The following is a 21,834-nucleotide window of genomic DNA, read 5'->3' as shown; positions in this document are numbered from 1 at the left end:
CAGCAGATGAGGAGACAATACACTTTAGAAGGAAGCTCCACTAGCTTCCATATAGGATCCAGGTCTCCAGTTAAGCCCTGGTCATATATTTCTGAAACAATGTAGAACCAGACCACAGGAAAGTACCCTACCACCACATCCTCCAACGTGGTCTGGTGACATCTGGGCTTAAATATGTTTTGGATCAGGGCACTCCAACAGATGATGGATGCAGCAAGAGAGCCAGCATGGTGTAGTGGTTAAGAGCAATAGACTCGTGATCTGGGGAACCGGGTTCGCGTCTCCGCTCCTCCACATGCAGCTGCTGGGTGACCTTGGGCTAGTCACACTTCTCTGAAGTCTCTCAGCCTCACTCACCTCACAGAGTGTTTGTTGTGGGGGAGGAAGGGAAAGGAGAATGTTAGCCGCTTTGAGACTCCTGAAGGTAGTGATCAAGCAGGATACCAAATCCAAACTCCTGCTTTATATCTGAATTATGGGGCACAACAAACATAGCCCATGTATGGCACTCTTTTAGAGCAAGCACCATTCACCCTGAAATAATGCCAGCAAGCCTCCATAGAGAAATAACAAGTTTAATAGTACTTAAAAAAAAAAAAGCCTATCTATTTAAACATAAGGAACCAAGGATATTCAGATCCAAGAATGAAAAAAGGTTGTTTTTGGAGTCCATCAACTTCACTTAACGGTTGCTTTTCCGCAAAGGACTGTCAACTGGTTCTAAGGAAGGGGGGGAGAGAGAAAAAAAAGCATGGGCAATTGATGGAGCTCTCCAAACATCCCTCTGAACCACCAAAACTCCAGATTCTATGCAAGGAATGCCTTACACAGAAGTATTTCTGAGAACTACTTGCATGGATTTTTCAGACCCAAGAAGGAACAGTGCAGATTGGCACAGCTGACAACGATGTTATGACGAACCCTGCCAGCCCCCCCTGTGGGGACAGAGCCATTTCCAAGGTTTATTTGTTCTGCACACTTACCACAAGGCTGTGGATATGCTGGACGGTGTCCTCATTCAATAATTCCACATTGATGTTCTGGAGGTCATCGCCAGCCGAGCAGAGAGTCTGAACAAGAGCAGAGAGTTGTTGTTTGCACCATTACGCATGTTATTGCTTCATGTCACATAGAGAAAGTGGGCAGAGAAAAGTTCCTCTCCCTCTTTCCTAATTCTAGAACTCATGGTTATCCAATATAGTTTAACGTTGGAAGAGTCAGGGTGTAGGACTTACTCATGCAGCACAGAGTTGAACTATGGAACACTCTCCCACAGGAAGAAGCGATGGCCACCAAACTGGATGGTTAGTTGATTAGACAAATTCATGGCAGAGAGGGCTGCTGGTGGCTACTTAGCCATGTTGGCTATGCTCTGCCTCCACAGCTGGAAGCAGCAATGAAAGGGGTTTGGGAGACGTCCTTAATTTTTGGATGTGTGTCTCAACCTGGACGCATTTATATTTGCAAATCAAAGATTCACAGCCCTCCCCGGCTAATACAGTACCTTCCCATCAGACAAAGGGATGTTGACAAAGGGAACTGAGCTTTCGTGGGGCATCGACACACTCCGGAGCGTCACCGCCTGCGTTCTCTCTGAGGCAGATGCACTTTTGGAGAGACCCCTTTGTGGAAATCTAGGCACCAGAAAGGGGTGGGGAAGGGGGGTGGAGGAGAGGGAAGGCGGTTCAGAAAAGGGCAAAACAACTGATCGAGGAGATGACGCAAGGCCCCTATAAGGAGAGGGTCCAGACATTTGGCGATGTTTGAGGAGGTTAGTTTTAAGGAAAAGGTAAGATGAGCCATGATAGAGGTGCATGGAATTGCACATGGTGCATAGAAAGTGGACAGAGAGAAGTTTTTCTTCCTCTCTCATAATTCATTACAATTTAGCAATATCCAATGAAACTGAATGTTGGGAGATTTGGGACAGAGGAAAGGAAGTACCAGCTCAAACCTCTTCCCACACTGAGCTTCTCAGGTAGACTGGAAGGCTTGATTACCTAGTTCTTCCCAAGGTGAGGGAAAGGGGGCATAGCTAAACCTGGCAGGACAGCTTACTTGATTGTATTAACCCCTTCACGCATTCATTGGACTTAAGTAGATTGGCTGTATGAGTCTTGATTATCCCACAACATAAACAGCATGGCTTGCCTTTTAGAGCCCAACGAGATGCACTTGGAAGCAGACACTGGCCGCTCCCGCATCGAGGTCGATCGCTCAATGGTTCTCCCGTTTGGAGTGGCGTATGCAGACCTGATGGGACACAGGGGGCATTTACAGGATTTTAAGGTTGCAGCAGCAGTTCCTCCTATGCCTGCTCCTGTGAGAATTCTCTATAAGGAGAGGTCAAATGGCAGGCAGAATGATCACAAGGAGCGGAGCTGTTGCAGCTGCGGAGACTTCCCCATGTAGTCCGTAGATCACTTCATGCTTCTCTTAGGTAGTTCATAACATTATAAAAACATCAAAAGTACAAAGTAATGCCACATTTTAAAGCAAAAACAAAATGATTAGGGGCAAAATCCTCTTAAACATCAAGATAAACCCAATTAAAAGATATAATAACCAGTGCTTTTTCTGGGAATACGCATACCTCTAAACATTTTGTGAATCTTTGTATTTTTGTCCATTTACTGTATTTATTTTTCCCAATCTGAACAATAAAATGGTGATTATCTTGAATCAAAATGAGAGTAGCCCTAAACATTTTTTAGGAAAAAAGCACTGATCATAACTACTAGCAGATAAGAATAGCACATAATAACTAACTGATGATAATAATAATAATAGCATATATTATCATTAATATTTATTTGCTTATTTATTACCTGCTCCTTACCCTAATAATAACTAATAGCACATAATAGCTACCAGCAGATTTAAAACACAGAAATGCAGCAAAGACAAGAAGTCCTACCCACCTAATATGCAGGCAGATAGAGATGCCTGGAGAACCACATTCAGTTCCCAAGGCCTGAGGTTTCTCAGCCATGAGCTACGTGACTGAGGACATGGACAGGTGTTTTTTCAAAGCTTCCTAGTACAACCATGAGGGCTAGCAACCTGCTTTTTCTAAGACTATTCTCATAAGCAGCTTCATGAAGCCTCTTTTTAAAACAGAAGGCACTGGCCATCAACAGCCATCACTTACAAGGAGCAGAAGCAGCTTCCAGCCAGTTAAAAGCTCCAGTGATTTCACGCTTGCAGCCTCCCCCATTGAAATATGTAGAACTTGATCTTTAGCTGGACAGCACCATAGTTCACTGGGTATTAGATATGGTGCAGGGGTCAGCAAACTTTTTCAGCAGGGGGCTGATCCACTGTCCCTCAGACCTTGTGGGGGGCCAGACTATATTTTGGAAAAAAATAAATGAGCAAATTCCTATGCCTCGCAAATAACCCAGAGATGCATTTTAAATAAAAGGACACATTCTACTCATGTAAAAACATGCTGATTCCCAGACCGCCCGCAGGACTGAGAAGGCGATTGGGCCGGATCCGGCCCCCGGGCCTTAGTTTGCCTACCCATGGCGTAGGCGTTAGGGTCTTGTGCCATAGGCAGAGCTGCTCCTTTGAAAGCCAACACACTTCGCTGCCTCACAAGAAGAACCAAAAACAATGAAGCAAGAACATAGGGTTACTCTTACCTGGACGGAGTCCCTTGCTTGCCCTTTACGGCAGAAGCCAAGGAAGCCAGAGAATTTGTTTTAAATGCCTGCAAGGGTGTTAAGCAGCAAAACAGGGAATTAGGGCCATAAAGGTAGTCCATGGAAAAATCAAAGTTGTTTAGCATTCCTAAAAGTCATCCGATTCTTAACCGTTTGGAACAGCAATCTAATTTTGCGGATTTATAGGTAATGGGATATTGAATAATGTGGGACTTGTATGTCTGTTTCCTGCCGCCAGCGAATAATCCCGTGTGTCACACAAAGCATTTCCCAGCTCACATGCACTACCTCACACACAGAATGCTGCATAAGATCAGCATATACACCTTTTGTGCCCTGGTGCTAATGTCAGAATTGAGGGGGGCAAGGGATTTCAGGTAGAGCCTGCCCCCACCCCAAGCACCTGTCGGGATCTGATCTTGCCATGCACACAAAATTCTCACGCTGACTTCTGTTGATGCTGACTTTGCACAGAGAACCTTGGGGGAATGGGCCCTTTGCCAATCTTGGGGGCCACTGAACATTCAACCTCACCAGGATCACTCCATTTCCAGGGTTGCAGAGACAAAGAACTCTCCAGGCCACACTGCTAAAGAGGGTAGCTTTGAATCAGCAAAAAAGTGTAGCGTGTCTTACATATTGGACCTGCAACAAAACAGTGAGAGTGCTCTCATGCAGGTTTCTAGACTGCGGAGCCCTTTCCCAGGATATTCCATTCCATTCCCAACCTCAGTTTTGTTCCCAGGACACTCAGCATTGCATGTGCATTTAGCGTACTCAGTCCTCGTTGAGCTATCTTCAGGTCATTTCCCCATCTAAGGTTTTTTTTGGGTTTTTTGGAACATCCACAAACCTCCAGGTTCCTCAGAGCCACCTAATGACTCCCTCTTGTGCATGGATAGTACTGTTTTGGCTACAGAAGGATCCACACTTAAGAGAATGAATTTGCTATGAGCACATATGGGATACTTTCCCCCACTTACCTTTCGAGACAGTTTCCTGGCCGGGGCTCCACTCCCTTCTTCCTCTCCCTTGTATTCCACAATTGTCGTGACCTTAACTAGAATGGGCAATTTGGTTAAGGGTTATTATAGGCATGTTATGCATGCGTCTTACATCAGTCTCTCCAAAGCTATGGCAGGATACTTTGGCTTGGATCAAACTGTTAGGATTTTACGTAAGCCGATGCTGGCTAGTGTGATTAGTATAAATCACATGAGATGTCTGAGAAGAGTGTGGGAACGGAAGACTGTCTTATCTCTTCCGTCTGAGAGTGTTATTGGACTATACTTTCGTTTTTGCTATATGCTTTCTGTTTCTGCCAGAGTTTGGAGAACACAGACGTGATTATGGATTCTCTGTATATATTGTGAATAAAACGTGGTTTGGATCTATGGATGTTTTTATCTTCTTGCTGTGTGATGCCAGAAGACTTGTGTGCACTTTTCATATGAGAAGTGTCGCAGAGGGGCACTCTGGAGTGAAGGGACATGCCATTCCAGAGACGTGCCTACTGGGAGACAGTCGGAGGTACTGGGGGGGTCTGCTGTCCCCCCAGGAGCGTGTGCCAACACAAACAGCATCAGGTTTTGCACACTCATGAACTTTCCTCTTCTTCTGTCCCACAGGGAAGAAAGAACACTCCCAAGGGCCCATGGAAATAAAATGACTGCTCATAGCATAATGCCATTCCAGAAATCTATGGTGTGACCACATCTGAAATTCTATGTACTGTTCTGGTCGCCTCACCTCAAAAAGGATGTGGAGCGAACCGACTGCGAGGGGAAATGGCAGCACTGGGGTTTTTATTAGTTTAGGTAAAAGAGATGGCATGACAGAAGCTTATGAAATTACGAGTAGCATGGAGAAAGCAGATAAGGAAAAAAATTGTCTCCTTTCATCACACTAGAAGTCATGGACATCCTATTAAGCTGAATGTTGGAAGATTCGCAGAGGAAGATAAAAGGAAGGACTTATTCATGCAGTGCATAGTTAAATTAAGGAACTCAATCCCACAGGAGGCAGAGAAGTCAAGCAACGTGAATGGCTTTAAAAGAGGATTGGACAAATTCATGGAGGAGGGGGCTATCGAGGGCTACTAGCAATGAAGGCTACTAGCCATGATGGCTATAGTCTGCTTTCATGGTCGGAGGCAGTAAATGCCTCTGAATACCAGTTATTGGAAACAACAGGAGGGAAAGTGTCTCTTGTGTGGGGAGTCTGTTCCCACAGGCATCTAGTTTGCCACTGTGAGAAGAGGAGGCTGGAGTAGATGGGCCATTGGGCCTGATCCAGCAGCTTCTTATGACCCCCCAGAACAACTGGTAAGCCAGCTCTTCTGCATTTTGGGCCCCAGATGTCTACTCCAAAGTCCAGCCCTGACAGCATCACTGCCATCGAACACTGACCTGCTTGGCATGGAACAGCAAGTCAAACCTTGGCCAAGCATGAACATTCTCAAACCATAGTTTAGCATGTCCCCAGAGAGGAGTTTTCACCCAGTTTGTTTCTCCTCTGCTACTCCATCTGAGAGCTAAGCTGTGGTTTGGCTTAGCATATCCTCCACATCCAGGTTCCTGGGTTTATTTTGCTCCAAACAAACCTTGGCTACTACTACTGTTGTTAGATAAACCGCAAGCCCTGTTCTGGAGGATATGCTAAGCCAAACCATGGTTTGGCACAGCTGTAGAGGGACTGAGAAGCAGAAGCAGCAGCGGCAGCGATCTCCCTTGCGTGAAACTGGGCAACCCTCCCTCCAAGCAATGTTAAGCTTGGAAGGTCAGCTCACCTCGTTTGCTGTTGGTCCTCACTAGTCTGGGAGTTGGCATATCTACTGCGCAGCAATCATTCTGTGGGCAGGAGGGAGAAAGAGGTGGTATTATCAGGCCAGAATCTCTGTTGTGGGTTTGGTTGCTGGATCCAAAGAGTTGGACACATGGATGGATGTCAGAAGAAGCAGGTGTCTGGGGCATGTGGAAATCACCTATGAAAAAACTTCCCTGTGGAGCAGAGTCATCCCATGGGAAGTTGACTTATACTGAGACAGACCAATGGTCCATTTATCTCAGTATTGTCTGCATTGACTGACAGCAGTTCTCCAAGATACCAGGCAGGAGATATTTCCCAGCCCTACCGAGAGATGCCAGGAATTGAATCTGGGACCTTCTGCATGCAAAGCAGATGTTCTATCAATGATCTACTTAGAATCATAGAATTGTAGAGTTGGAAGGGATCCCGGGGGGGGGATCTAATTCAACTCTCTGCAATGCAGAAATCAACACTAAGCCCCCTCCCATCCACTTTGAAACCATTCTGGACCTTGCTTAGCTTTGCAAATGTGCTAGCAGTTTTATTCCCCAAAGGACCTGGGACAAATATCACAGGCCACCCAGAGCTTGCCAGAGCTTTGACAAATGGGGCTGGCTTCTACTCCAATCTGCCTCTCCCACCCACCATTTAAAACTGCTTTCTCACCGCTTCCAGCGGTGTCCAAACTTTTTTCAATGAGGGCCAGATTTGATGATGTGAGGGGCCATGACCTTTTTTTAAAGGACTGAAGTTGTTGAGCTTTTGTTAGGATTTTACCCCAAAGTTGTTGAGCTTTTTTTAGGGTTGAAGCTGTTGAGAGGTTTTTTTAGGATTTTACCCCAGGAAACAAACTGCCAGATTTAAACGACTGGTCCCCAAAACAGACTTTGGAGATGCCTGGCTTACACCTACGAAGTAAGGCATTCTGGTAAGGTGACACAGATCTGGCACCTGCATTCTCCTGGGTCATATCACGCAGAATTCCTTGCTCTGAGAAAGGAATCCCTTTTATTAATGGGTGGACAAAAGGGGGAGGAGTGGGGGCAGTGCAGTACTTTGCACTACTGTAGGCTTTGGGGCAGTTGCCCCAATCTGCCACAACCTGAGAGCAGCATTGCTCAAGAGGCATAAGGATCTGTTACTGGTTTTTTAAAAAAGCATTTCCATGTTACTTGGCCATACTTACTGCCATGGCAGTGGCGATGACTGTGGCAGCAGCAGCTTCTTCTTCCTTAAGATCTGTGGTACAGAGACAGGCAATTATACCAAGGCAGTTCCCAATTAATCAAAGGGACTAGCTTCTTATCAATCACACATTCTTTATAAAATAAAGGTTGGAGCAAAATATGAGCACAAGAAGAGCCTGCTGGATCAGGCCAATGGCCCACCTAGTCCAGCATCCTGTTCTCACAGCAGCCAACCAGATACCCGTAAGCGGGACCTGAGTACAAGAGCACTCTTCTCTTCTGTAGTTTCCAGCAACTGGTATAAGGAAGCATTAATGCTTCTGACCATGGAAGCAGCGCATAGTTGTACTGGCTGGTAGCCATTAGTGGTCTTCTCCACAAATCTGCCTAATCCAAGTTGGTGGCCATCCTGTGGGAGGGAGTCCCCCAGTTTAACAATGCGCTGCATGAAAAAGTACTAAGAAGTGGGAAGGGGAAAAGGAAGGTATTAAAACTGCACATAGTTAAGATATGGTGTTTGTTGATGACCACCAACTAAGGTGGCTTTACAAAGGAGTTAGACAAATTCATAGAGGAGAGGGGCCATCAACAGGTACAAGACAATGGCTTTATATTGCTTCTAATATCAGGGGCATTATGCCTCTGAATATAGCTGCTGGGGAGCACTTTTGAGAAGAATGCAATTGCACTGGGGAAGAATGCAATTGCACCTGGGTCTTGCTTTTGGGCTTTAGGCTTCTGGCTGGCCACTGTGAGCAGAGCTGGCTTACCCATAGGCACTCTCAGGGGAACCAGGCAGAGAGTCCAGGGCTCAAGAGTTGAGTCCAGGGAAGTCGGAGCGCCGTGATGGGCTCTTCTGCTGCGGGCGGCTCTGCGCCACAAGTTCAGGAACGACTGAGCCAGCGAGACACTGAGGCGGCTGGCTGTCTCCGCCCTCCTGCACGCCTGGGACTGGGCAACCGGGGGTGGGTGGGTGCTGGGCAGATCTTTGCACCCCGGCGCCGCATATGCTTAAGACAGCCCTGACTATGAGAACAGGATTCTGGACTCGATGGGCCACTGGCCTGGTCCAGCACATTCTTCTTATGTTTTATTAGCAGGCTTGTATCTGACTTCGCACAGGAAGTCTTAAGTAACCAAAAAACTGTGTAGTTGTGAATTCAGCAGTTAAAATCTGTGTGGTTATAAAGGCTCAGTTACGATTCATAATGGCAAGCAATCTTATCCAAACATAAATGAAAACCAGCTCCTTGATCTCAGGATCCAGCATGCAAAATTTGGTTGGGATATCTTAAGAGGTGTCCGAATGCACAACAAACAAAGCAAGAAACCACTTTTCAAAATATATATTAGATGATGGGGGCCAAATGCAGCCTTCCAGGTCTCTATCCCTGGTACTCAGGAGTCTCCCTAGGCCACACAGCCCTCACTGCCCTTGCTTTGCATCCTCCTTGTACTCTGATCATGCTTCCTGCTTGCCTGGGTGGAGGGCAGAGATGGGTGTGTGAGTGTGTGCAGAAACTAGCCTACTGTGCAAAGGTAAAATTGACATTAGTGGCTACCTATTTTAGAGTGGTTTAACAGTCCATCCTTCTTCCAAGGGAACTCTGGGAGTGGTAGTTAAACCACAGAGCCTAGGACTTGCCGATCAGAAGGTCAGTGGTTCGAATCCCCGCAATGGGGTGAGCTCCTGTTGCTCGGTCCCTGCTCCTGCCAACCTAGCAGTTCGAAAGCACGTCAGAGTGCAAGTAGATGAATAGGTACCGCTCCGGCGGGAAGGCAAATGGTGTTTCCATGCTCTGCTCTGGTTCGCCAGAAGCGTCTTAGTCATGCTGGCCACATGACCCGGAAGCTGTACGCCGGCTCCCTCGGCCAATAAAGCGAGATGAGCGCTGCAACCCCAGAGTCAGCCACGACTGGACCTAATGGTCAGGGGTCCCTTTACCTTTACTATTTTAAAGTGGTTTAACAGTCCATCCTTCTTCCACGGGAACTCTGGGAATTGTAGTTCTGAGAGGGAAATAGGCATCTCCTACCCACTCTGAGCAGCCTAAGCCAACCACAGTTCCCAGAGTTCTTTAGAGGAAGCCCTGACTATCTAAAGTGGTGTGATACTGCTTTAACTGTATAGTACAGATGGGGACTTAGTTGGGAGCAAGCCCCTTTGAGAAAGTGGCTGAGCAAAGTCACGAGGACCCAGTGGCGTAGCGTGGGTTGTCAGCACCCGGGGCAAGGCAAGTAATTTGCACCCCCTAACCCGTGGATTTGCGCCCCCTAACCCGTGGATTTGCCCTAACCCCCAGATGTTGCGCCCAGTGCGGCCGGCCCCCCCTGCACCCCCCACGCTACGCCACTGCGAGGACCTATCTGCATGATAATTCACTCAACACAATTCTAACCACGTCTACTCAGAAGTATATCTGTCTGAATTCAACAAGTCTTACTCCCAGCAGGTAAGTGGGGTTGGGATAGCAGCCTCACCAATCAAGTCCTCCCTCCTCATTTTTCTCATGACCACCGGCATGGCCAGCAGCTCCACCTGGAATGCCTTCTCAGCTGTCTGCAGAAGCGAAGCCAGCTCCTTCTTCAAATCTCGCAGGTTTTCCTTTGCTTGGAGAAAGGGAGAAGGACAGAGGAAGCTGCCTTATGCGGTATCAGTCCATTCGTCTATCTATCTCAGTATTGTCTACACTGACAATACTGACTGGCAGCAGCTCTCCAGGCTGTGTTCTCTCTCCCAGGTGTACCTGCAGATGCCAGAGGTTTAGACCTGGGCCATTCTGCATGCAACAAAGATGCTCTAACCACTGGACAATATGGCCCTTGGCAGAAACACAGCACTGCAAGACCCTGAAATGAATAATCAAGTGAAGCAGCTAGAATTGAGGCATTTCTGTCCTTTGGGGGACAAAAGTGCTAGCACATTTGCAAAGCTAAGCAAGGTCCAGAATGGTATGGATGGGGGACTGAGCGTTGAGACTCATGCATTGCAGGGGGTTGGACTAGATGACCCTTGGATGTCCCTTTCAAGTCTACAGTTCTATGATTCTATTCTTCTAAGCCCCACTCCTTGCTTTTCACTCCACTTCTCCAAGATTCATTTATTTATGCACCACCTTTTCCTCCACGGAGCTCAAGGTAGTTTATACATGGTTCTCCCCCTTCTCACTTAATCCCCACATCATCCCTGAATGGTACGTTAGGCTGAAAGGCAGTGATTGAGCAGGGCTTTGAACCCTGGTGTCTCCCAGGTCTTTCTCAACCTTGGGTCCCCAGATGTTGTTGGACTACAACTCCCATCACCCCTGACCACTGGCCCTGCTAGCTAGGGATGATGGGAGTTGTAGTCCAACGAAATCCGTGGACCCAAGGTTGAGAAAGGCAGCTCTTACCGCTACACCAGGCTGGCTCACATTTGCTCACTCGGACCACCCGTTTTGCCCGCCCCATCCCGAGGCCTCACCCTGGTGCTGGAAATCCCGCAGAAAGAGACTGATGCGCTGGTCCCTCTGCTCCTTGCTCAAGAGGCTCCGATCCGACTCCACGCCGGAGTCCGCGCTGCGCTTCTTCGCCTCGTTCACGTGTTTCCTTAGCGCCATGTCTCGCTCCCAGCTCACAAATCGGGAAAGCCCAGAAAGGAGAAAGCATCTCTCTCTGTGTCGATTTATTGCAGTTCCCCGCCCTGGCTGTGGACACGCCCACTTAGGACCCTGGAGAAGGGGGGAGGGCACTGATTGCAGGTGCAAGGCATGCTCTTTCCCTGAGGAAGCCAAATCTAGCCCTGGGGTTGGAGGAATCAGCTGCAGGGAGCTGTTCTTTTGTGGGTGCATTTAGCTCTCCCAGTTTATTGAAAGAAGGGGTGTTTTCACAATAGACTTGGCTTAAAAAAAAGTGGGAGGCTTAATTCCTGGATTAGTTTTCCTGCATTAATGTCTACTTTTTCCTACATATCTCAGCATGGTGGTGCAGTGATAGATTTCACCTGCTGAATTTCAGTTGTTAAAAGGCACTGGAGTAGATATTGTTGCATGTGAAAAAATGGCTATATTCAGTTGGGTTTACTCAAGAATAATTGTGTTTAGGGTCACAACCCCGGGGTAGTTTTGCCAGTGTCTAATTTTTTTTTTTTACAAGAGTTTTGTTGGCCTAATGACTGAGACAGAAAGGTGCTTGGAAATCTAGGTGGCCATTTCTGCTCGTTTTCTCCCTAGCATCCTAGAGGGCTGTGTTGCTTAAAAAAACAACACCTGTGGCAGATTTTACTCTCCTCTATAAGAGCCTTGCTGCATCAGACCGACTCTCTAACTCTATATATACTAGCTTCTTATGTTCCTAAGTGTCAGCTGTGAGAAAGAAGGCTTTTGGAAAACTCATTAAAATATAGAAAGCACCACGACAAAACAGTTTCCAACCATTCTTTTATTTAATTTTTCGAAGTTGTAGGTACGTTTAAAAAGTCATCCCAAGAACAGCATGAGGAGCACCTGTAGGAAATGTGAACCTACGAGCATGCATCACAATGTTTAGATATTGCCTTACTCATTAAGGACGTACATTTTTTAAAAAGAGAGAACAAAAACTCAGTGTAGTAACATTCTCCACCTGCAATCTCTAAACCGTTTATTTGGGAATTGCATCCACTTAGGTCCACTCTGGAATAGATTTCTGAGGATGACTGCCTTGCCTCCAGGACAACCAAGTTCAATTTTAGTAGCTCATCACAGTACTTACAAATATGTCAAATCAACTGTGGAAGGATCGTACCATTTCTCAAAAGATGCAGGGAAAAACAACAACAAACCCATTCATTCTCCCTCGGCGTACCAGAAATCAAAAGGCACCGTAACAGTGTTTAGAAAACACAAAGGAAGGTAGGTCAGCATCCTTGATTTAATAACTAAACCTCTAAGGATTCCTGCTCCCATTTTTAAAAAGGCAGGAAGCAACAGGTGTGGGAGGAAAAAGCAAACCTTTTAAAACATCCCTGCAAAAAGAGTTATTTAGAAACATGTAAACCTTGCATCGTTTTCAGGAACACTGGGTGTAAACACAAGGTAAATAGAAAACCCACTGGCTTGTTAAGACTACAAATACTACCCTTCCCTCCCACCCTTCCCAAACCCAATGGGGAAAAAAACTTATAAAAGTATATAAAAATATATAGTAATCACGAGTAGCGCACAGAATTCTCTTGCACTCTATGTTCAACGATGGCCCTTCCCAAGCAGTGAGCCCGAAGCCAGATTTCAGGGAGGGAAAGTGCAATTCCTTTATTTTTTTTTTGTTTAAACTGCAGTGTTCCAAGAGTGAAACACGCTAGTTTTCAGTAGTTCACGTAATCAATGCTTAGGAAGCCGTGCCAAGCAGTTGCGCCAGCAAGCTGAGTGTTCTGTTCATTCAGCATTCCAATATCCCCATCCTTGTCAGTAAAATGGTAGGTTTAAGGGGACAAAAATGCAGAAAGGAGGTTTCTGCTGCTCTCGGGTGGCAATGTGTCCATTTAGAATTAACACCACCTGTAAGATACATTTGTTTGCCCCTTTGGAATTCAACTCAGCAATATAGTCAAGTACGGAGGGTAATCTGCAGTCGTAATTGCTTTGTTCACTTGGACCATTCTGGAAACTTGGGTCAGCAACAGCAGCAGCCCCCAAAAAAGTTAAGCCAGGTTTATGTACACAGGAGCCAACTCCTAGGGGCTGAGGGGCCTTTGCTCCCCCACAATAAAATATTTGAGGGGGCCAGCCCACCCCACAAGTTGCTAGGTATTGCCATTCAAACGATGTGCATGCGCTGCATCATGTGATTATGTGTGGCAGGGCTTACCTGCTCCCCCAATATTGAAATTGGCACCCCTATTTATGTTCAAGACTGAGATGGATTAATGGGGGAGGAAATGGTACTTTCACACTGTATCGTAAAATGAAGCCCAGTTGGACCAACACGGAAAACTCTTAGATCTACTGTAGGAGAGCAAAGTGTCATGAACCTGGACGATAATAGCAGTCAGGCAGTCCACTCCACTCTGGATAGCCATGCTAAATAGCCTACTGGCATTCTTGCCCTCTCGTTTTCACTTCTACTTCTTAGAAGAGAAACTCAGCCCATGTACCTTGGAGAAAATGCCTGTCTTTCTGAGGCTAGAAACAAAAGAAACAGCCATGGGATAGTGATTTTTACAGAACTTCCAGTTGCCTGTTCAGGTTGAAATAGCAGCCCTGAGAGGGGGCTGAATATTTAGGCAAGATTATACTACCAGATTGGACCCTTTCTCACTGTGACATTTCCACGTTCCTTCAATGTTGGACCTTATTATTATCAGTCAGTGATCAAAATATGCTCTTTTCTTTTTTTGCAGAGTACGTTGTTGAACAAAATTGGCAGATCATTTCGCACACAGGAAAATGCTCCCTCTGGTATCGGCATCTTGTATTTATTTGCTACCATGCTGAGGCGCATTCCGATTTATAGCTAAGAAGCGTCTCCTTTGCTTAGCTAATTTACTCAATATCTACATTCTAAAGCAGCACCTAGCCAAATGAAAGGAGGATAGTTCTGTGTCCTGATTATATCAGTTCCACGCCTCCCTCTTATAGGCTCTCAATTTTATTTATTTAGCTCATACTTGTGATTCTTTTCCATGCAAAGACCATGACTGGCATCAGTTCACATGCTGGGGGCAGTCTAGTCTGGATTCACTAGGTTCTCAGAGAATAAATTTGGGCCATTTCTTAAATCCTGAAACAGAAAGGGATGACATACCTAATACTCACAGCAGGCCATAGTGCTCAAATGATGAGTCTGAACAGGACATCTACCACAAAATGTATCTGTTGCAGCCTTGCTTAGGCCAAGGACAACTGCACAACAGTTTACACGAACCATATTCTACCCAATTTACTGGAAGCATGCAGCTTTTAAAATATGGAAGATAGAAGGGGATGCCTTGTTAAAGTACACAAAGGGATTTTTTAAAATCTATTGAAGGGTGTTTATTGACACTCAATTGACAGCTTAGTTAAATTTTGCTTTTATATTTAAGACCAAAGGTAAATTTTGTAGGGTTGCTGTTTTGAAACAGTAATAGTTCCAATAATTCTCACCGAGAATTGCCCTTTTTTTTTTCATCAGGCCCGCCAGCCACACAAGCTAAGAAATAAAAATTGAGTCAAGGCACACAATTGCACTCTTCCCCTCCCCCCGAATCTTGCCCTTATTTCCATTTCTTTCCATGAAATTAAAGCAACAGTACACACTCAGGCTGGAGGTACACAAATTTCATAGCTGGGCTCTAGCCGTTCTAGTGTGGATTTGATTGATTAAAAGAAGACAAAGAACATTTCCCCCTCACAGCTTTGTTTGGATTTCCCAGATTTACTCTGGAAAGAGAGAGCGAGAGCGGAAGAGAGTCTTAATTTTGCTTAGGAGTACTCTTTGAGAAACTTTATGTGGAAGTCTTTCACTTTCTCCAGCAAGATCTTTAGCTTCTCTACCGGAGGGAGAATGGTCATCCTGGGGAAACAGGAGGAAAAAAAGTATTATAAAATGACTTTTAGAAGCCTGGAGACCATGTCATCAAAAAGAAAGAAAATTTAATTCAGCTGCTAACACTGCAGCATGCTTTGTCAACCCTGTACCTAAAGTGGTAAGTGCCTTCTCTTTGGCCAAAGCCACTTCCAGGAACAACACAGATCCCTGTTTCCTCCAGAAGTTTCATACAGTAGAACATGTCGGGAGCCATTTTATGAACCTGCAGAAATAAAAACGATGTAATAATTAGAAACTAGAGAGTGAATAGCAAGTCCCATTTTCATGGAATCATAGAGCTACAAGAAACCTCAGCAGCCACCTAGTCTATCTATGCAGTTACGTTCCTTTCATTATAAAAAAGGATGCTTTCAAATACTTTTATCTGTTCATCTATCTGGCAAAGCTAAAGTTGGTCACACCAGGGACTGTCAACTTGTCCCTGTGTTTCTTTAACAGCTGTTTGACAGACATGAATCAGATGTGTGGTGTGTTCACCATGATGTTTCCATAAACATTATTATTGATTGTCAAAGGACCAATATCGAAGGATAGGAATATAATCATACTAGTGTGCTACAGATGGCTCAAGATGAGATCCTGCAAATCCAGGACACGCCACCCCTGTTGAGTAATGGAGCTTCAGGAAAATTCAATTTAGCTCCTGTAAAAAAAGTACTGATGTCTCCCCAAACCAGTACAGCAGTTCCAGAAAAGCATCAAAGCTCCCCTGGCCTAGAGAATGGCTCCTCCAAAACTGGAATGGCAACAATTGTACAGCTGCAGCAAAAGTAATAGCAGCGGTTGGGGAGAGGTCTCACCTTTGCTGCCTCGATGGCCTTGGAAGGGATGAAGATTCGTGGGAAAGCATACATAGCCCCCTGAAGAGGGTTGCAGTGGATCCCTGGTACTTGATTGAACATGTCTTCTGTCAGTTTGGCTTTTTTGGCAAGGTTGTTCAAGACAGACTCCTTTTCCTGATTGGAGGGGAAACACACAGCAACGTCACACCAAAGGCAAAGGAACTATGTACCACAGAAATGGCTTGTGTTGCCCTGCAGTTCCTCTCTTCCTATGGGTGGTGCTTCTCAAAACTTCTGAGCAGAGCCCTCCGCTTTCTAAACTTCATAGGCCTTCTGTCATCCCCCTCCTACCCCATCCTGCCGAGCAACACAAACCACCTTAATTTGACAGATGTGTGCAAAGGGAGCTTTGGGTGAAGTGTTGTGCATCCCAGCACTGAATATAAGAACCTGCGTGTGGACTCAGGAGATGCAGGTATCACTTTAGCTTCGCTGTCATGCTTGTCGTTCTGATTCTCTTGTTATTCCTGCACAAGGTAGATGTAGACACACACACACCTTGATGAACTGTGCATACGATTCCTCCCCAGGTACAGGAGGATTCACAACAATATCCATGGCTGCTTGACCTGAGACCGGCGGACACAGACGGACCGACAGAAGCTTCACAAGTTGCCCTTTAATATCTGGGTGCAAGTTAATCACCTCCATGTAGCCGCCTCTGTAGCCACACCTGAGAAAAATGGGATAGTCAGGAGGGTGGGGGTAGTGAATAGAAAAATAGGAAAGGAGAAAAAACAATACATTCTGAAACTCTCAGGATGATGATAGCATTGTGTGTATTACATGCCAGCTGTTGCTTCTCAATACCTTGAACATTATTTGACTGAAAGGCAGGGTAGAAAAATCTTAAAATAAAATCAGTCCACTAGTATAAAACCTCAAGGAAGCGTTGAATTTTAGAACACAAGAGGGACAAATCTCAAGCCAAAGGGGTGTGTGTATCCCAATGCATTGCCCTTGGGATGCTGTTGGACTCCAACTCCCAGCAGCCCCAGCTGGTGGGCTAGGGATGCTGGGAGCTGCAACCCAGCAACATCTGGAGAGTACAGCAGATGTCAATTGCTATGTGGAGGTCATTAGCATCTTTACTGGGCAGTCATGAAACAGCTGGAGCGGTGTCTGTACAGCCAAAGATGTTATGAATTCTCTCTCTCCTTTTTACTGTAGCTCAGTAAAACGGACAAGCCTTTTAAAAATAAAAACACAATTTACATTTTTGAAAAGTTTTTTTTTTGGGGGGGAAGAGTAAACAGAATAAAGTGTGGGTGGGGGTGAAGTCCCTTACATGTAGGTGCATAGCTGCAGACCGCCATACATTTAACACACACGGCTGCCCCAAAGAATCCTGGGAACTGTAGTCTGAAAGGGTGCCAGGAAGCACATGCCACCTGCTTGTGATTCCTAGCAACTGGCAATCAGGGGCTTCAACAGTGGAGGATAAACATAGTCACCACAGCCAGTTGGTGGCCATCACTACTTCTTGTGGGGGGAAACATCCAAGATGATGCATGAAGGAGTACTTTCTTTTGTCTGCCCTGAATCTTCGAACATTCGGCTTCATTGAATACCCCCAAATTCTAGTGTCATGAGAAGAGGGTGAAGTTGATTTGGCAAGACACCATCCTGCACTGACCTCAATAGCCCAGCAGGGAGCAAAGTGGGTAGGAACTCCTCTCTGGGAGTCAGCATGTTTGGGTGGACTAGAGAAAGGAAGCTCCAGCTTATTGAGATACGAGGACACAGTCAAGAAAAAAAAGGAGGCACTATGAAAACTTACTCGCCCATGTATCCTTTAGAGGTAGAATGAAAAGAAGCAAGCTCCACATTGTTACAGTAATCTGGTCCCATCTCATAAAGGATCTTTTTGAAGGAGTGAAACTGACAGCTCTCCGAGTAGACATTATCTTGATAAACCTGTAAGCAGCAGAAAAAGGCACATGTATTCTTTGTTTATGAACAAAGTAAAAGATGCGGCCTGCAACTTAATACTTTTATTACCTCATCAGCTAGAAGGAACAACTTCTCTTCCCAGGCAAAGTGAATCACATCTTCAATGCATTTTCTGTTTTGAACCTGACCTAAATTAGGAGGTGGGAGAGAAAACAGAGAGCTCTGATTCATAAAAATCTGTAAGCAATAAATCTGTAATCTTTCAATCCCAGAAGAAAAATTAAGTGTGTGTGTGTGTGTGTGTGTGTGTGTTCTGTTTTAAAGCGCTTTGCAAAAATGCTCATTGAAGCAGCCCCATGCTTCTCTAAGTAAGTGATGGGGGAGGAAAGACTCCTTGCTTCTCCCCCCTCCCCTCCATTAAAAGAAGCACACAGCTGCTTCAAAGGGACTTTTGCAAAGGGTCTTAACCCCCACTCACGAGCTGATGAGAGGGGATTTAATTTTGCTGCTTTGGCACGCAGCAAAGGCAGGATGAAAAGCTGTCCTGCCCATCGCCTAACATCACCACTGATGTCACTTGATGGGCAGGTGGGTGAAAAGTCGTTAGAGAAAGAAAATTACAGCATGAAGACAAAGAGGAGTTCTGCAAACCTGTGGGATTTCCAGGGTTGATGATGCAGAGGACCTTTGGATTGCAGTATGTTTTGGCTTCATTCAAGGAGCGGCGTAGTTCATTGACGTCTAGGGCCCAACAGTTCTCTTCGTCAAGGTAATAGTTGATCTGAATGGCATCCAATTCCGAGATAGCAGCTGAATACAAGGGATACTGGGGGATTGGGATCATCACTCCAGTTCGGGATCTTCCGCCCCCTGAGACAAGGATCTTGAGAATAGTCTGGAGGGAGAGGGAAAGGCAAAGGTTATTTAACAAGTTTGTGTTCCATTTCTCCCCTAAACAAATAAAAGAAAGCATCAACATTACAACAATATTTTGCAGGCTTTTCTAAAAAGTGCTTTAATTTCTTCTTGAGGGTGTTTGAAAAACCAAGAGTGTTTGGGGAAGGGCAATATAATAAGCCCTGTGGTTCATCTAGTTAGGCATTGTCTACACTGATTTTCAGCAACCCTCCAGGATTTAAGACAGGGGTTTCTCCCAGCCCCACCTGGTAAATGAACCAGGGATCTTTTGCCTACAAAGCACATGCTCCCCCACTAAGTTACAGGTGGAACTTTGGTCTGATCCAACCAGGTTCTTTTTACATTTCGAACACAGAACAGAGATGGGGGAACCTCAGCCCCAGGGGCCAAATACTACCTGGCCCTTGGAACACTCCCCAAGCCACACCCCTTACTGACCCTCCTTTGCCCTCTCCCCTGGGGGTGTTTTTGCTTGGCTGGAGTGAGCCCTTGAACTGTCTTGCTGGCTTAGATGGGCACAGGCCATGCCAAACCCTCCAAAATAATGATCCACCACTGAGCTCCCGCTGAATTTGATTAATTGCTGGCTTTTAGGGATAATGAATCTAAAGAAGCGATTCCTGCTTCTTCAAGAAAAAAAGGAGCAAGTGCGGCCAAGTACAGAGATGTATGCCGTTTCTGGCAATGTTTCACATAAGCAGCTAGTAGTCCACCTCGATCCGCTGCCAACCCAGAGGCCAAGAACACTAGGTGAATCAATAAAACTGCGGGCTCAACGGTGCTGCAATACCAAACTGTGCCAGGCGATGGCATTTTCATTAAGGTTTTTTTTTTTGCAAGGCAGCCAAAATGCCTGAATGTATAAGCAGGATGGGGGAGTGGGGTGTAGGATTTCTAAGTTACATATTGACAGACTCCCCATTTGCAGCAAACCTACGCCACCCTATAGATACTGAAGCCGAGGTGGGTTTCCTGCTGAAGGTCAACAAATATTGCACTGGCACTATTTCACCCACTTGGGTTGCCAATGTTAGTGGGAGGGAAGGGGGCGAGGTCTGGGGGAGGAGATCTTGCAGCATGTTTAACTATGTGTTATGTCCTTTAACCATGGGTCCCTATACAACTCACACCATCTGCAGAGAGTTTAGGCAATGGTCAGGAATAAGAGGGGACCCAAGGTTGAAGAGCATTAGTTTATAGAATAAAGGAATCTCCCCCTGAATGTGCCGAACAAACTCACCCCCCCCCCCAACAATTCTTGTTTTGGTTGTTAGATCAAGCCAGGCCACTGACACACAAACAGGGCCGTGATCTTGTTTTTCAGGGAGAGAAACCTTGCAAGCAGGGCCTCCACATGAACAGGTCCTGACATAGAAGCCTTTCATTCCTTTGAAATGCCTGGGGCCAGAGAGACAAAGAACTGAAGCAATTATATTGGGGGGGGGGAGATCATAAACAGAGAGAAGAACGCCTGTCCACTTCTGCACCATATGAAGGCCGTGGCTAGAAATTTCAAAACTAGGACTATTTCTTTGCCCATCTCATCTCTTGTATGGCTGCTTCTGTATTCCTTCCCCCCTTCATCTCCTCTTTTCTCTCTGGGCAACTGCAAAACAAATATTCAAACCCTGCAGAAGCTCAGAAGTTGCTGCCAGAGTAACGTGTGCTGTCCAAGTATAGCTCGGCAGAGCGTGAGACTCTTAATCTCAGCACCATGGGTTCGAGACCCACATTGAGCAAAAGATTCCTGCACTGCAGGGGGTTGGACCAGATGACCCTCGTGGTCCCTTCAAACTCTACTATTATAGGAATCTAGGGATTTATGTACAGCACACTCACTCAGGCTATGCCGCTCATGCCAAGTGATAGGTTTGCATTTTATATGGCCAGAGTACACCCAGCTTGGGGTCTCAATATCTACAGCTAGTGGGGTGTAGGTGTTAGGAGACTGGACTAGGACAGAGAAACTGTTTAAGCCTGAGGGATGCAGTTCCTTCTGGGCAACCTTCCAGGGCCACATACCAGTGCTGAGCAGGAACCGAGGCAAAAAATAATAATGGGTGGAGCAATGAATGTAAATTTTTCCTCTGTACAGTAGGCTAACGTCTACACATACTCACACACCCCTCTCTGTCCTCCGTCCAGGGAAGTAGGAGGCGTCATCAGAGTTTAAGAGTGCATTCCAACCAGGCAAAAAATACTTGAGGAGGGCATGATGGGAGAGAGCATGAGGCCTGAGGGCAAAACAGAGAGGCCTGGAAGAGCCCACTCAGCCTCTGGGCCTGAGGTTCTCCACTTCTGGGCTAGGGCCCTGGCCACCAGCATTCAAATACGAAACTCACTGGGTGACCTCAGGCCAGTCTCAGCCTATTATTTATCATGTTATGACGATAAAACATATATACTACCTCAAGTTCCTTGGAGGAAAGAAGGGATATAAATATAAAAAATATAAATATAAATATAATGATTTTACTGCAGTTTTATCCCACCTTTGCTGCAAGGAGCTGAAGGGAAGGTTTTCCCCCTGCCACTTAATCCCCACAACAACCCTGTGAGGTAGGTTAGGCTGAGAGACAGTGACTGGCCCAAGGTCACCAAGGGAGCTTGATAGCTGAGTGGGGACTTGAAGCCTGGGCTCGCAGGTCCTAGTCTGACACTAACCACCGAACCACACTATCATAAGAACAATAATATATTAAAAAACAAAACATACAGCAATACCGTCGCTAGCTCCCGTGGTCAGGTATATGTTCTCTGGATCTGCAGGAACGCCTCCATCCCGTCGCTCAATGTAGGCTGCAACATCTTCACGGATACAGTTCACCCCTTGGCTGGCACTGTAGGAACCTGTAAGGGAAATGGGGTCATCGTTAGAGATTTGCACTCAGACAAGCAGAAACATTTGCAATCCCAGAACAGGTTTGTTACTGAGATGTCCAGAACAAAACTCAGCTGCCCTTCAAAATC

At 45.9% G+C, this 21,834-nt stretch overlaps 2 protein-coding genes across 2 annotated transcripts in view; both read right to left on the bottom strand.

Moving 5' to 3' along the window:
• Nucleotides 1-557: 557 nt before the first annotated feature.
• LOC310768043 (borealin-2-like) lies at nucleotides 558-11,338 on the bottom strand. Its single transcript, XM_083625745.1, has 10 exons — nucleotides 11,127-11,338; nucleotides 10,145-10,273; nucleotides 7,663-7,715; nucleotides 6,457-6,517; nucleotides 4,652-4,728; nucleotides 3,648-3,715; nucleotides 2,152-2,253; nucleotides 1,505-1,634; nucleotides 984-1,070; nucleotides 558-720 (listed from the first exon to the last, which is right to left on the bottom strand). Exons 1-10 carry the CDS (start codon nucleotides 11,260-11,262, stop codon nucleotides 679-681), a joined length of 885 nt encoding a protein of 294 aa, XP_083481871.1. The 5' UTR covers nucleotides 11,263-11,338; the 3' UTR covers nucleotides 558-678.
• Nucleotides 11,339-12,067: 729 nt separating this feature from the next.
• The window catches only part of GPT2 (glutamic--pyruvic transaminase 2), a 29,912-nt gene continuing 20,145 nt past the window's right edge, over nucleotides 12,068-21,834 (bottom strand). The window contains exons 4-11 of the mRNA XM_083626053.1: nucleotides 21,581-21,714; nucleotides 18,598-18,841; nucleotides 18,055-18,134; nucleotides 17,834-17,970; nucleotides 16,552-16,726; nucleotides 16,012-16,167; nucleotides 15,301-15,413; nucleotides 12,068-15,175 (exon numbers count right to left, since the gene is read on the bottom strand). Of these exons, the coding sequence (XP_083482179.1) occupies nucleotides 15,085-15,175; nucleotides 15,301-15,413; nucleotides 16,012-16,167; nucleotides 16,552-16,726; nucleotides 17,834-17,970; nucleotides 18,055-18,134; nucleotides 18,598-18,841; nucleotides 21,581-21,714 (1,130 nt within the window). The 3' untranslated portion in view covers nucleotides 12,068-15,084. The remainder of the gene's footprint in view (nucleotides 15,176-15,300; nucleotides 15,414-16,011; nucleotides 16,168-16,551; nucleotides 16,727-17,833; nucleotides 17,971-18,054; nucleotides 18,135-18,597; nucleotides 18,842-21,580; nucleotides 21,715-21,834) is intronic.

This window comes from Podarcis filfolensis (genome assembly GCF_964270895.1).
Source record: "Podarcis filfolensis genome assembly, chromosome: 8".
NCBI classification, from domain to species: domain Eukaryota; kingdom Metazoa; phylum Chordata; class Lepidosauria; order Squamata; family Lacertidae; genus Podarcis; species Podarcis filfolensis.
The sequence above is the reverse complement of the archived record's forward strand: the minus strand, read 5'-3'. Positions and strand labels throughout refer to the sequence as shown.

Coding starts and splice junctions, on each gene's coding strand:
- LOC310768043 (XM_083625745.1), bottom strand. CDS start 11,262: ATGGCGCTAAGGAAACACGTGAACGAGGCGAAGAAGCGCAGCGCGGAC. Junction 7,716..10,144: donor GAGGAGGGAGGACTTGATTG/GTGAGGCTGCTA, acceptor TCTGTACCACAG/ATCTTAAGGAAGAAGAAGCT. Junction 1,635..2,151: donor ATCTCGTTGGGCTCTAAAAG/GCAAGCCATGCT, acceptor TCTGGTGCCTAG/ATTTCCACAAAGGGGTCTCT.